The 14,276-nt window shown below is 38.9% G+C and overlaps 1 protein-coding gene and 1 long non-coding RNA gene across 6 annotated transcripts in view; one reads left to right on the forward strand and one right to left on the reverse strand.

Moving 5' to 3' along the window:
- NTNG1 (netrin G1) overlaps positions 1 to 14,276 on the reverse strand; it is a 158,793-nt gene that overhangs the window by 46,601 nt on the left and 97,916 nt on the right. For all 5 annotated transcript variants that reach the window (XM_055815087.1, XM_055815086.1, XM_027786492.2 and 2 more), the window contains exon 5: positions 4,537 to 4,563. In XM_055815087.1, coding sequence (XP_055671062.1) covers positions 4,537 to 4,563 — 27 coding nt within the window. The remainder of the gene's footprint in view (positions 1 to 4,536; positions 4,564 to 14,276) is intronic.
- On the forward strand, positions 2,376 to 14,226 carry LOC114012108 (uncharacterized). Its single transcript, XR_003554384.2, has 3 exons — positions 2,376 to 3,629; positions 13,846 to 14,029; positions 14,104 to 14,226. It is a non-coding gene; the product is annotated as an uncharacterized LOC114012108 (long non-coding RNA).

Below are 14,276 nucleotides of genomic sequence, written 5' to 3' on the forward strand. Positions count from 1 at the left end.
TATTAAATGGTTGAAACAAAGATAACTGTGAACTAAAGTAACTTCAGATATGTTACAGCAAATCAAAAAAGCATCAGAAAGACTGTTTGACTGATACACTGTTTCTAACTAACCCAAGATGATGCAGGTAAAGTGGGATAAGAAGGAGAAACAGTACGACACGGCCAGTGGCCATGTCTACTAGACTGGTGAGAATAGCTCTTCTTATCTGTTAAAATTGGTGGATCTGGCGAAACAAAAACTGAAACAAAGGCTCCCCCAAATTTCACCCCAACCCCCAACAACCTGTCAGTGCTCCCTGCAGCTGCGTTGGTCGTTTCTGACCCTGCACTAGAAATCACTGCACAAAGAGGTGGTCTCTGCTCAGTGCTGGGGCCAGCGTGGGTGCTTTGCTACTGAACTTCAAGGGTGAAATGCTAGCTATACAGAAGAAAATTGGCTTTGTTATGAATCCTACCTGGTAAAGAAACTACTCATAATTTTTTTTATGTGGAATATTAAATTTCTTTCAGATCCAGTATTCAAATGAGTGCCTTATACCGCATAGGCTAACAGTATTCTCTTTCAGCACAGTAATGTTTTAATATAATGGAATATTATATATCTAATTGTTACAGTGAAGAATTCTGAGCGCTTCAAAGTATTAAAATAAAGGAGGGAAAACAAATACTGTTACTGGCTTGATCTTATAGCAAGTTACTTAGATAAGGTGATTGCCTTAAGACTAGGAGCCTGATTAACAGTATTTATTAAAAAGTCAGACTTGGATAAAATTGAATTTAAATGAGAACATTTGGCGACTATGTCTAAAATTATATATATAGTCTGAAGACAATTTGTAAGTGTTCTAAGAAGATAAATATCTTAATGGTATCTTGACAGTACAGCTCTCTGTAAAACTTGACCTCAAATAATAATAGAAAAGTAATGTACAACCTCGTTATACATGTTTATATCCTACTGACATATGTGGATGTTGTGGATGTACTCTAGTCTAGAGCTTGGCATCGTAATGGCTTTGATCCCATGGCTGTAAGTTTAATAAAAGCACTTCTCAGTTACCACAAGGGGGCAAAATCGGATCCAAAATACTTTGTGTTGTTATTAAAAAAATTAAAAAATTAAAAAAAAAAATCCACTAGTATTTGCTCTCACAACCTTTTAAGATACATTAAAATTTCATAGCAAGTATGTAAAACAAATAAAGCTACACTCATCCTGACACTACTTTAGTTCCAGAAAAAAACCTACTAGATCTTTCAAGGTTAAGAAAACAATAAAATAAGAGTGCCCATTCAGTAGTTGGTGTTTTTTTTTTTTACTTTTGCATCTTGCATTCATTATGATTAAAAAAAAAAGTTCTCAATTTAAAATTGGCTGTAAAGAAGAATTAAAACATAGAGAACAAAGCAGAAAATACCATTTGATTATCGTGATTGCATCTTGCACTTGGGTGCATGGTCTGTCTCTAAACTCTGACTCATCTGCCACCAGCAGGCTTTAAGGTGATAATCACCCACACGGAGCTATTTGCACATCATGTCTATCCTATCCTGTATCTAATTATACCCTTTATAACAAACTGTTTAGCATAATTAGTGGAGTTATGCTTTACAGGAAAAAAGATGCAAGCTACAGTTTAGAAGATTCAACTTTTTGAAGGCACACATGTACAGTTTAGTAATTTTGGTATTTGATCACAACAATGAACATTTTGATGCATTGGTCTATGCAAAATTACACAATCATTATTTTAGCAAGTAAAATAATGTAATTTTCAGAATATTTACATACTGTATGTAAGCATTGTTTAAAATTATGAAATGGTTTTGGGACTCATTAATTGCTAACACTTTCACCAGTATTTTTCCAGACATGGCTGAAAAATGTTGAAGGGGCCAGCACTGGAATCAAGAATGCTGGAAATGATCAGAGAACCTATTATTCAATTGATAGACAACAGCAGGTACAAATGACCTTAATGGGAAAGCTCTTCCCCCCCCCCCTTCTAGATGATCTGAAAGGATGTTTACTTCATGACCACTCTCTGTGTTCAAACTTCAATGATGAGCTGCTTTAATATGAGATCCTTTGAGGTAAAAAAGGAATAGATAATGATACATATATGTGCACACAGGTAAATATGTTTTATTTTTCTTTGCTTGCTTTCATTGCAGTCTTAAAAGTGTTAAATGAATGTCGCCTGCAGTAGCATCTTTCTTGCAAGCTGGCAGTTTAGTCTTCACACCCCCCTGCCCGAACCCCATCCTCCTTGTTTTAGAAAAAGCTTGAAGGACACAAAAGCCAATACCCCAGCCCCTGCCCTCCCCCCCCACCCTTCTCACCATCCCCTCCCATCAGTGCTTGCTGCCAGGCAAAATAAACCCCAAACTGTATCTCCTGAGGGTACCTTCCTGGCCCCAGAAGGGGAAATACTCTGCTGATACGAACACAAACATTGTATTAGCCTAGACAAAGGAAGAAATCATGCAGAATCCATTAAAGCAGCCACAAGTAATGAATCTGGTTAGTTTTTATGTGTTAATTGTACTTCTGTTAAATTCTTTTAGAGACCAGGATAAGTTTATGGGTTCTATCCTCATTTAATGATAATTCTGCTATTCCTATCTTACAGGAAAGATGTTCAGAACATTGTGCAAGTGGAGCTATTTTCCCCGTGAGCTACTTAAGAAAAAACACATGAAAAAACCATGCAGAATATCAGTATTTACTTGTGCTCATGAAGAGGTGCTCATGCTTCATCCTTTCCAGCTAGGCAAAGAAATTTGTTGAATTCTACCACGTATTATTCCAAGACATTTAGAGCAGATTAAAGGTAAAGCATAGACCTGTAGAAACTCATATTTCCTATGGAATGTTAAACAGAATTGTCTCCATTTGTAATAGATAAACTGTACTAATCACCCTGGTGTAAAATACAAAGAGGTCAACAATGCATCCCTTCAGCTCACCATTATTTAAAAGGTGTTTGAGTTTCCCTATTAAGTTTTCAAAGGCCAACATCTGCTGATGCTCAGAAATGGCGGATGTGGTGAGGAAGGCTGTATGGAGTGTGAAGTGAAAACACAACCATATATTCCATGCAACACAGTACTAGGAAACTATAGCACAACCAGACTCCAAAGAGCTATTTTCCCATTCATCCCATTTCTGTTATTGACGGCAGGAATATTCCTGAGAACAGCGATGCAAACTTCTCTTTCATTTAGTTCATTTTTTGGTTACAAAATACATGTATAAACAGCAGATTTTGAAAACAGCATATCACTATGCATTTGCAGTCATGCAAACGCCAAAGGAGACACTACAGTGGGAAAATTACGTTATTAAGATTGAAGGCTTTCATTTGCATGTTATTGTCCTTGCTGCTGTTTCACTGTTTAAAGCCACAAACCAGATGCCCTGGCACTCGGCTGCTAACGCCGCTCTTGTTTGCACGGAGGCTAGTTTTGACGGCGTTTAACTTGCTGTCTACAGCTTAACAAATCAGCGCCATTCATGAGCTTAAGTAAACTGAGCTGATTTATAAATTGATAGACCTGACCCTGCATCATAAGAAGTGAGATAGTTTTACCCAAGTTATTAGAAGCTTTTCAGCTGGATATCAGGTATGGCAAATTGTGTTTTAGTACTGTGATATTTTATTATTGTGATAGTTCTGCATCACACAAGTTGTGTCTAACACCTCTGCAAAGCTGAGGCTGTGGGGAATATTCTTTCCATCAGCCACAGCAGGATCCCATTTCCGTCTCCCTGCTTTATTTTTAATTAGCTAACATGCCATGACTGTGGGCACTGCTCTGCTACGGAACTCAGCTGAGACTTACAGCTCAGCTACCCTAGTTTGTTCACGTGTTTTATTTAATTATTTACCTCTTTTTTTGATATAATAGTTCTTTACATAATGGTATTATGGTTTTGTTGTAGTTTAAGTGTAACATTTTGATGCTCTAATTGCACACAAGAAAGCAAGTTTTTGTGAAGGAACACAATTGTTTATTTTGTGGAGTAAAGCCCATTTCAAAGGTCGCTGGCGTTAAGGCAAATATTCCAGCAGGTACACTGCATTTGCTTAATGAAAACTCTTCCATTTATAAACTCTTCCGCTTGCTCTTTGAATTTACACACAGACATACATGGATGAAAATTAATGGTCGTATGCTTTCATTAGTAGCAAACACTTTTTTTTTCCTTTTTTTTTTTGAAAAGATACTCAACAAATATCTTCTGTGGAATAGTGTCTTAATTCTCTGTATCACACTCAGTTTTCATCTGCTGATCAGAACTGATCAGAAGATCTGTAGCTGAAGGCAGATGTGATGTCAGCAGTGACATTCTCTCTGACCACATAATATGGTGACACGTTAATGCAACAGTGGAAGGGCAATACAGAGCCCCCCTGCACTACAGAGCACTTTTTCAGAGAAATATTATCTACAACAGAAAAGGGATGTTGGGAAATTAGATCCAAGAAGCTGAATGACAAAGCAAAACAACACCGGTTTTATTACTTACTACCAATACTGGAAATACTGGGTATACCTGTAGAGAAAGAAAACACAAAAAGCTATAGTTAACTGTTTGCTGCAGTTAGCTGAGCTATTACATCTAAGATTCTGAAAAAAATCTTCTCCCACTTCTCAGAATATTTTATCAATACATAGTTAAACCCAAGCAACCGCCAGTATGTCTCCAGCCCTTTATAAATGCAGTCTTTAGATTTTTCAGTACGAGACTGCAGGGACCACTAAAATGTATTGACAGATGGGTATTTCTGGGACCTACACCAGCTCTCTGAACTTCATGAATTTGTTCAGAACAGTTTTGTATTTCAACTAACCAGTCATTAGGTTTAATGCTTTCGATAAAAATATCAGTCATGCATGTATTATGCAGATCTACAAGAATAATTTAACCAAGGGATAGATGCACTGCTAACTGCTTTGGCCAGCTGCTTAAATCAGTTGACACCTTCTGTTGCATTAACTGTATATAGCTATTTTTTTCCCCTCTTTTACCTGATGGTTATCTAAATTAAACTAGGGAAAAGGAATGTAATTGAGCGAAACAATCTAATGCATTAGGTTGGTCATATTGACTAAGCCTCTCATTGATTTTTTTTTTTTTTAATTGTGTCCCCCCTACTTTCATTTCAATTCCTAAGCTGAATTAATGCAAGGAAAGCATTCCAGAGGCAGGTGAGATTTACCAGAAGAGGTGGGGCTGCTGTGGAGTAAAGCTCCTCCGTTAGATTACCAATGCGGGATCTCGTGTTGCATGATGCAGTCCCAACAAGTAACCTGCTGGTGGCTCTGTCTTGAAAGGTGTGTAGCACAAAAATATGGACATGGAATCTTTCCTGAAATGCTGTCTTGTTTAGATTAAATGTCATTGCTAATGGCAATATTGCGAGTCTATTTGGTTGAAGTCACAAATTGCAGATCAGTATTTAAATCCTGGATATTTGCATCTTCTCAGTTAAATACAGTTTGCCTTTTGTAAGTTTTATTGACTTCTAATGGCAAAGACTTTTACTGCAGAAATCTGTCTGTTTCTCCATTTAACATCTGCTATACTTCTTTCAACATCTATCTTGAAGTTCTGTCTTACACAGAGGTGGCATGGACTTCATTCTGCAATTACGCACACTGGAGCAAAGGAATGCCTTAAGTGTAGATGATACTCACTGTAAGCAAGGTTGTAGAGTCAAGGTGGCAACATTTCTAACTTGTGGCATGGCTAAGGCAATGCTGAAGTAATTGCATTTGCAGAATGGTGACCATAAACAGATCTTTTGTGTTTCACCCCATCAGTCCTGGAGCACACATCAGAACTGCAGCTCTCTGGTTTCATATCCTACAGAACCTGTGGTCTAGCAGAGCACCGGGCATTGCGCTGGAGGCAGCACCTGCTGCTAACCGAGTCCCAGGTGCCGTTTGCAAACTTGGTTATTTCTACTTCTGATGAGATAAACATGCACTTTTCAAAATTTTAGAATCACGAGGTATTAAAAGCTAAATAAAAATACCATTGTTCCAGAACAATGATGTTACAGTTCTGAAGGTAATGAAAAGTGCTTTTTTTCAGTTAGGATAATGTAAAAGGCCTTCTATCCCTTTTTCTTAAATGTCAAAAAGGCAATCCATTTTCAAATAATTTCCCCTGAAGTTTCAATAGCAACTTGTTTACATTTTTGCAAGTCATTGTAATTGTTTTAAATTAGCAGGATTCATTTTCCTTTATACATTGATGGAACCTGCACAAATATTAGCTAAAATACAGATACTGTGTTCTTGCATCAGACTTCCACTGTGAAATGGTATTTGTATTTCCTCTGGGTATACTCCCCCGCCTCAAACCTTCTTCTCTCCTACACACACATACAAATATCCTCTCCTTTCTCTCCTGAACAGATTGTAGCAAAGGGAGAGGTTTTCCTGCAAGTCCGCTTGCCTCATTTTGCTGTACTTCAAAAATTTCAATGAATTCACAGTGATAAATGTTTTCTGGGCAGAGAACAATGAAAGTGAGATGCCTGCTAGCCCGAAGGGCTCTGCATTAACCTTGCAAAGTTGTCTTCAGGTTCTGTTTGAGAAGCTCTTTTGTCATCGCTGTACAGGGTTTCTGGGTTGGAGCGATCTGTAACCAGCTTGATTTTTGCAATACCAGGTATCCATCCCTATGTGTGGCAACTGGCCTTGATAGTGCACTACTTTGTGTCCTTTCTGCTAAAGAAAGTGCGAATGGCACTTCTAAGTTTGTCTGGAAAGGAGCTGGTTATGTAGGGCCACAAAGCAGTATCTATTAACACTCTGTGAAAACTGCACATATGATGGGAAAATTATTCTTAGTACGAGTGTGTTTGTGAGATCTGGAGTTACATATTGAGACCAGCTCTTGAATTCAGCCGAGCAGTATTTGGTGCAAGCCCTTAGGTAACAGCACAGGAGGTGTATGTAACTTGTCGGCGGAGGCGTGCAGGGGCCGAGGGGGGTGGCTCCCGCCGTGGCAATGCCGCCGGGATGCTGGCAGGTGGCGGAAGCCATCCCACCGCTGCCGGCCCTTTGGATGAAAACCGGTATGTTGCATGATGGGGATCGTTTCCAGTCAGCCTTGTATTGAAATCTATGAGTACTTTGCAGCATGAAATGATGTGAACAGGTTATAGAGAGAGATGAAGAATCAGGCCCGTTACCTTCCCTTGATGCAGAACGCTATTTAGCTAGACATAAAGAGTAAATAAACCCAAGTGATTGCATTTATGTATATTCAGTTGTTAAACCAAAGCAATGTGCAGTCTAAATGATCTTCCGGTTGAAATCACTGGGATGGTTATTACTGGTAATAGTTTTATAGCGAGGAAACAGTGAGTAGAGTGTGCAAAGAAAGTTCAGGGGTAGCTACTGCCCCGGAAATGGCAAACATTGCAGAAGAAAGTCTCTAATACTTTTTATTATTTTTGACTTGACTTGAGGGTGGTGGTTTGGTGTATTACATGTTCCCTGTAAGTGCATCTAAATATACACGCATTACTTGAGAGAAAGAAATCTGGTGTTTTCCTTTTATAGGATCTTCTGCATCTGCCCTGTAATTTTCTCATTTCCCCTTTTTCCAGAAGCGGATTGTTTTAGCTGTTATCTACCATGGAGCTGACTATTGAGAATGGAGAGAAAAAAGCAAATCAGATGGTAGAAAAGAAAGCAAGTTTTCAGTTTCTCATATAGTTTGTGTCATTGGGAAATCCATAACACAAAGGAGGAGCATCAAGGTTTGGGTGAGAAGGGCCACACTGCGGCTTCCACTCTCAGGGTGGGTCATACCCTGCCGTTCCTCTTACCACCTCCATCGTCAATGCCTGCGTGCACTTCCCATCAGCAGCACAATTAATGCAGCCAGGACGCATCCCTTCCCGGGCAGGGAGTACATGTGGGGTGGAGGAATTACTCTGTCAATGCGTTCTTGGCTACCATCTTTCCCATGGTCTTCATTCCTCTTCTCCGTCACAAGTGGAATGTGCACCTGCCGTATGACAGGGAGCCAGAGACATGCTCCTGCTGCTATCCAGACGCTACGCTCAGCTCGCTCACATGCAGCGAAAGTGTCCCCAAGAGCACAGTGAGTGATCCGGTTTAGGTGAACGCAGCCCAGAAACTGAGGATTCGGACTGCCTCCTATGAAGGCATGGCAGGATATGATAGTAAATAATGCAGTACAAATCTGGATGCCTATTGATGGCTGAGCAAAACTGTGTGAGAGCTTTACTGGCAAAGGAGACATAATTGTACTCTGTACATCACATTTTAACTCTTAAACGAGAACAAAGTACAGAGCTTTCCATAGCAGGAGTCAGAGCTATGTAAAAGAGACAATTCTTAGGAAATTTCATGTGTTTCGCTGCAAGAGCCCTAGAACTCGTGCTACTGTTAATTTTGCAGTTGCTTGCTCTGTAAAGACTGAAAAATGTTTCATTCCCAGAAAATGAACTGTTTAGATTGTTTGTTATTATCCACTTTTGCTGTCCCAAGCAATACCACCACAAATAAATGGGACAGAGTTAACAGTTATTGGTTTACTGGGTAACACCTTTTATAATCTGGACTTTTTCTCATGATGTTTTAGTGACTCCAAACCAGTACAGAAAAGAGTCTAGTAAACTCCCAGTGAGATAAAAATATTTTTCAAGGAATCATAATTTATTGATAAGAGTATTAGATATTAGAAACTACAAAAAAAGCCTGAAACTCAGACAATTTTTAGAACTTTGAGTATCTTATAACAGACACTTTGCCTTCCCATACTGCTGCTTATGGACTAGAACCCTCCTCCAGTGCTTGTCTTCACTGTATATGGTAAAAAGAGAGTTGTCTGAGGCCAGTGATGGATGGAAGCAATTAATTTCCCAGCAACAGATGCCACTGTAACCAGCACAAACAACCAACTTGGCAGGGTCACGCAAGAGAGTAATATGCTGAAGAAGAATTTGTCAAGCCCCATTTTAAAAAAATACAGCACATGTTATTTGTAGTGCACCGTTTTTACATAGGTACCTGCAATGTTTTGCTGGCCATTGCACTGGATACCTAGCTGGAGTCTGACGTTTATCATTTGCAGGTTTTCCTGACACTTCTGTCTTCCCGAATGCTCTTGATGCACTGCAGTTTTGCTTCCACCACCAAGATTCCCAGCCTGACACAGCTTTTGTGTGGCTTTTACATATTTTGTAAACTTCATGAGCCAAAACTACTGTGTAATATAAAACAGGAACAGCAAGAAGCTTTGCTGTTTTGTAACTTACTCTTGCATTCATATCTTCCTTTTTCTCTACGGAAGGTGTTATCAAAATCATTGAGGAGCAACATTTTACATCTTAAACATGAGTAACCCATTCCTTCAGATCGAGATCATGTGGGATCACTTCATCTTCCGCAGTCATGCAGTAGACACTGGAAAGCTCCTTCCATTTGTTTGGGGGAATTGGGCCCTTAGAAAATGGGACACCATGTACCTTATGCATCTGCTTTGACAGGACAGCAGGATGTGTGATCTTTGAGGTTACAGGGATCCATGCTGCTTGGATTCCTGAACAGAAAGCCTGCCATCGCACCACCCTTTCGCCAACTTCATTTACCCCGGTCCTTCAAGATGGCTTTGCGTTAGCAAATGCTTACGGGGAAAACAAAAAACACAGATGAAGGTAATCAGTGCAATACTTCAGGTGCCACATTTTTTGCCAGAAACTGTTTTTGTGGCAGCTGTGCTGCAGTGATGCCTTGTAAGCCTTTTCCTATTTAGGGAGGATTAAGGCCATGCTGCTGAGACAGAGGCTGTACTGTCGGAGGAGGACCCACTGCAGGAGAAATTCAGTGAAGTGATTTAGACTATCTGCCTAACTGTTGACTGAAAAGAACCACCGACGTTCCCTGTGTCCTGGTCAATCCTTTGTTTCATGTTAAACTACGAATTAGGAAAGTCATATAACAGCTGGGAGGTGGGTTTTGCTGAGTGTCAGGCGCTAGTGGTACAGGTTATTGGTTGTGGAGGGACTGACAAAAAGTGAGCAGGCTTTGATGGATGGCAGCCCAGCAGTCTTAGACAGCTCTGTCTGATGGAGCAAAGAACAAAGTGCCAAAGATGATCTAAACAACAGGAGGAAGAAAAGGGCTAGTGCTGGCAGGCACATACAACTGCTGAAGAGAAAAGCTATCTTGTAATACCAAGTATAGAGAAATTTAGTTAAGTTCGCTCTGAGTGTCAAAACATATTGCAGAAAAAACTCTCCATAGAATGTGGCAGCACAAGGGAATAAATATAATCACAAAATAGCCAGTAAGATAGAATGAAAATACAAAATAAATGTGTGCAGGAGACAAATGCGGAGATATTGTTAGTGCCAGTAAACAACAGAGTACTCGGTGTCTTTCACAAGCAAAGCATGGAATAAACAATTTGTGTTCTCCTGAAAACCTCATGTAGAGTTAAAATGAGAAGGATACAGAAAATGGCTTTATATCAAGGTTTAGCCTATGTCTGGAGTACAATCTAGAACGGTCTTGTATTTCATGAGCTGTAGCTTGAAAAGCTACAATAAAGTCTTCTTGGCCACAAAAAAATGGCAGAAGCAGAACAGTGGAAACTACAGAAGCTTCAGCTGGGAAAGATTTGGAAACAGGCATTAGGCTTCTTGCTGGGTCAGAGGAAACTTCCCAAATTCAGAGAATATCAAGAAAAGGGATATTTTTGTTTTGTGGAAAAAAAAATATCTGTTTCATTTATACAACTATTTTTAGCTGTATCTTATTTAAGCATACTTATATAAAAAAACCCCAAACCTTCAAATCCATTTAAAATCTAAAATATTTTGGTCTCAGATGGAAAAGATAGTCTGAAAATTGCAGGAAGGAAGAGTATCAAAAGGACACTATTACCAGATTATACAAAGTGTCCCCAGGGAATTGAAGTAATATGTCAAGGGAAATTCAGGGTCAAACCAGGTAAGTTAATTCTATCAACATGTTCCAGCAACTATTTACAGAATTCATGCCTGACTGGGGAGTATAATGCTAGGGATGCATTGCTGGCCACACGATGGAGACGGTGACATAAATGCAAAGGGTAAGTGAAATTACATCAGCTATGCAGAGAGTTTACACAATAATGCAAAATTTCATATGCTCCAACACACGTGCCGTTAAATCAGCAAGTGACAAAAGAAATGGAGCTTTTACATGCCATAAATGATTGCTTCTTGGAGCAAGTGATCAGACAACCCACAAGAAGATATGCTGATTTAGTTCTGAGTAGTACACAGGACCCGATTCAAGCAGTATCAGTTGACTTCTGGACTGAAAGTTAACATACTTCTTGAGAAGGAAAAGGATGAAAAAAATAAATATCCACTGCAGTAATATTTAACTTCCACAGAACAAGCAGATAAAAATGAGGAAGTCAAAAGAAAAAAGAAAAGAGCAGCTAAAAAGATTTAATGCAAACAGCGTCAAGGCAGGCTAGAGATAAAGTCTATGAGAGACTCAGAATAATCACATATAACCCATCAATTTCTAAAAAAAATATAAAAATCAGCTATCTTATAAACCAAAAAAACTGCCAACACCCAAAGCAGCTGAATGAAGATGATTTTGGAAAGACACCCTTCGAAAGTGTAAGTCATCTCAATGGAGAAAGACAGGAAAAAAACCCCACCATAAAATCTGTCAGGTTAAATATAAACCACAGTCTTTTGAAAATCAAGTTGCTACAGACATAAAAGTATAATAATTCTTTTTTGTTAAAATAACCACACTAGAAGCAGCAGGCCTCCCGGAGAGATGGTTGGGTAGATAGGCAATTAAGGTATAAAGGTACTGAATACTAAATAAATTGTTTTCACTAATGTTCACAAGAAAGAACGTTAGAGAGATTCTCACAATCCAAGGAAGTTGTTCTACATCTATCATCAGCTGAAGGTTTTTTAGAAGACGTAAATAATACCAAACAATAAGTATTGCCATAAGGTGATGTTACCCGAAAAATGTTATAAAAGAACTCAAATACGACATTTCTGAACTAACTACTGTAACATATAACCTGTCACATTTGTCAAGCATGATGCCAGAAGAAATGTTGTAACTGTGGCACAGGCTTTAAAAATGACTCAAGGGGTGATCCCTGTAATAACAAAATATAAAGCAGAAACATTTTTATGCTATTGTAAAAGATCAATGCTGTTCTTATGTCTAGAATATCGTGTGTAGTTTTAGCCCCACCAAATAAAAAAATGACACAGAACCAGAAGAGAACAAGAAAGCGCAGATGATCAGAGATGTGGCACGTTTTAGAAAGATAAGATTAAATAGATTAGGATTTGTCATTTATAAAATAGGTTGGGTGAGTGGACATATCAAGTCAATATAATCATAAACGGTATAACGGATGTAAGTAGGGATGCATTATTCTCTGTTTCTTTCTACCTAAGGAGGCACAGGCCTAACCATATAAAAACATTTCAACCAAACAAAAGGAAATACCTTTCTCTCATTGTGTCATTAAAATGTGAAATGCATTTGCCGTAAAATGTCACTGAGATTATGACAGCTGGGTCGGTCCCTGCGCTCAGCAGCTGGCAACCACTGTGGGGCTGATGGAGGGTCCGGCTCAGAAAGCCAGTTTATTGCTGGCAACTGGGAAGGCAAAGAAGAAATCCTTCATGCTTCTTCCTGTTTGCCATAAATTCCTGCTGCTGATCACTGCTGAAGCCAGGATCTGAGGGCAAGTGGAGCATTTGTCAGCTCAAACGAGGTTATGTTTTCATGATGCTATCGTAATAACAGTAATAATAATAATAATCATAACAATGAAAGATTGCCTATAATTTGCAAAACGTTTTGTTGCTTGATGGGACTGTATATTTGATGGAATTCAATAATGTCAAAAGTTGTTTTAACAAGCTTCAGGCATCCTTTTGGTGGGCGCTAATTCCACTGTTCCGTCTGGTGTGTACTCAACTGACTGGAAATGATGTAACTGACACAGTAAGCTGCATTTCGAACGATCCCCGTTTTCATGTTCAGATGTATCTTGTCACTAGCTTAGATGATTGCTGGAATAGCAACTGCATTATATATATATGTGTATGTGTGTATATATACACAAGTATGTATGTGTATGTGTATATATAGAATATATAAATAAACCCAACCTGGTAAATCTCACCATTTTTCCTGAACATAGGTTTAAAGTATTAATTCTGTGAGGCATGCTCACTTCTTATAACATGCAAAGAAGTAAAAACTCTTACAAAATGTTTTTCCCCTGCTTTTTGGAAGTTCATTTTTTTCTTCTCAGTAAGAATTTTATCATAATTTCATGCCCCCACACTTCATGGTTTGTTACTTGGTCTATTACTCTCACATTTAAACTTGATAAGGTCCTGCTTCCTATGATATTCATTTTTGAGTTTTGATTCTTCACAGCTGCTGCTTTGAAGTCTTAGATAACATTCTGAGCATTGCATATTGCTCCTGGTTTTAAACTTTTCATTCAACTGCAGTACATAGTTCTGTTTCCTCCCAAATAACTTTTCAGTAAATTTTTATATTCGAATATTCTAAAATGAATGTTTTGCTTTTAATCAGGGCAAAACTACGCACTCTTTTCTTAAAAGAATTTAGTAACTTCTGTCAACAGGTTTGGTGATTTCTCCTCATCTTCTTCAAAGGAATTTAAGTCTGTTACTCAGTTCAGGAGGATTCTAAATTATTGTGTATTTCATACATGCACAAAAGGAAGAACTGATGCTCATGCTTGTCTTTGTGCCCTCTCTTTCAGCACCATGTTCTTTTTGACCCAGTCCTGCCTAGGACCAGGAAGTGCAGCTGTCAATAACTTCCCTTGGATAATATGAACGTGTCCTAGAATAGTGAAGCATGTGTGTCTGCCCTCGCTGTCCCCCTTCAACGTTTGCAGTGATCTACAAGAGCGCATGTGAATCTGGACCGCAGGTCAATGTCAGGTAAAAACTTCCTGTACCAACCTCAAGATCTTTAGTCGTTAATTAGAAAAATTTGGTCTGAGATTTTTTTTTAGCTTTCTTAAATGTACAAAAAAGGAGCACGGACCTCATCACACACACTGAGCTGAGGTTATTTCGAACGTCAGGGCAACAGGATGTTTGAATGGAGAGCTGCCAGCACCACGGCTGGAGCAGGACTGCAGATATTCCCACTGGTTTCTCTCCTCTGTGTGCACTTTTTATGTGA

The sequence above is a fragment of the Falco peregrinus genome, chromosome 10 (genome assembly GCF_023634155.1).
Source record: "Falco peregrinus isolate bFalPer1 chromosome 10, bFalPer1.pri, whole genome shotgun sequence".
In the NCBI taxonomy this organism is placed as follows: domain Eukaryota; kingdom Metazoa; phylum Chordata; class Aves; order Falconiformes; family Falconidae; genus Falco; species Falco peregrinus.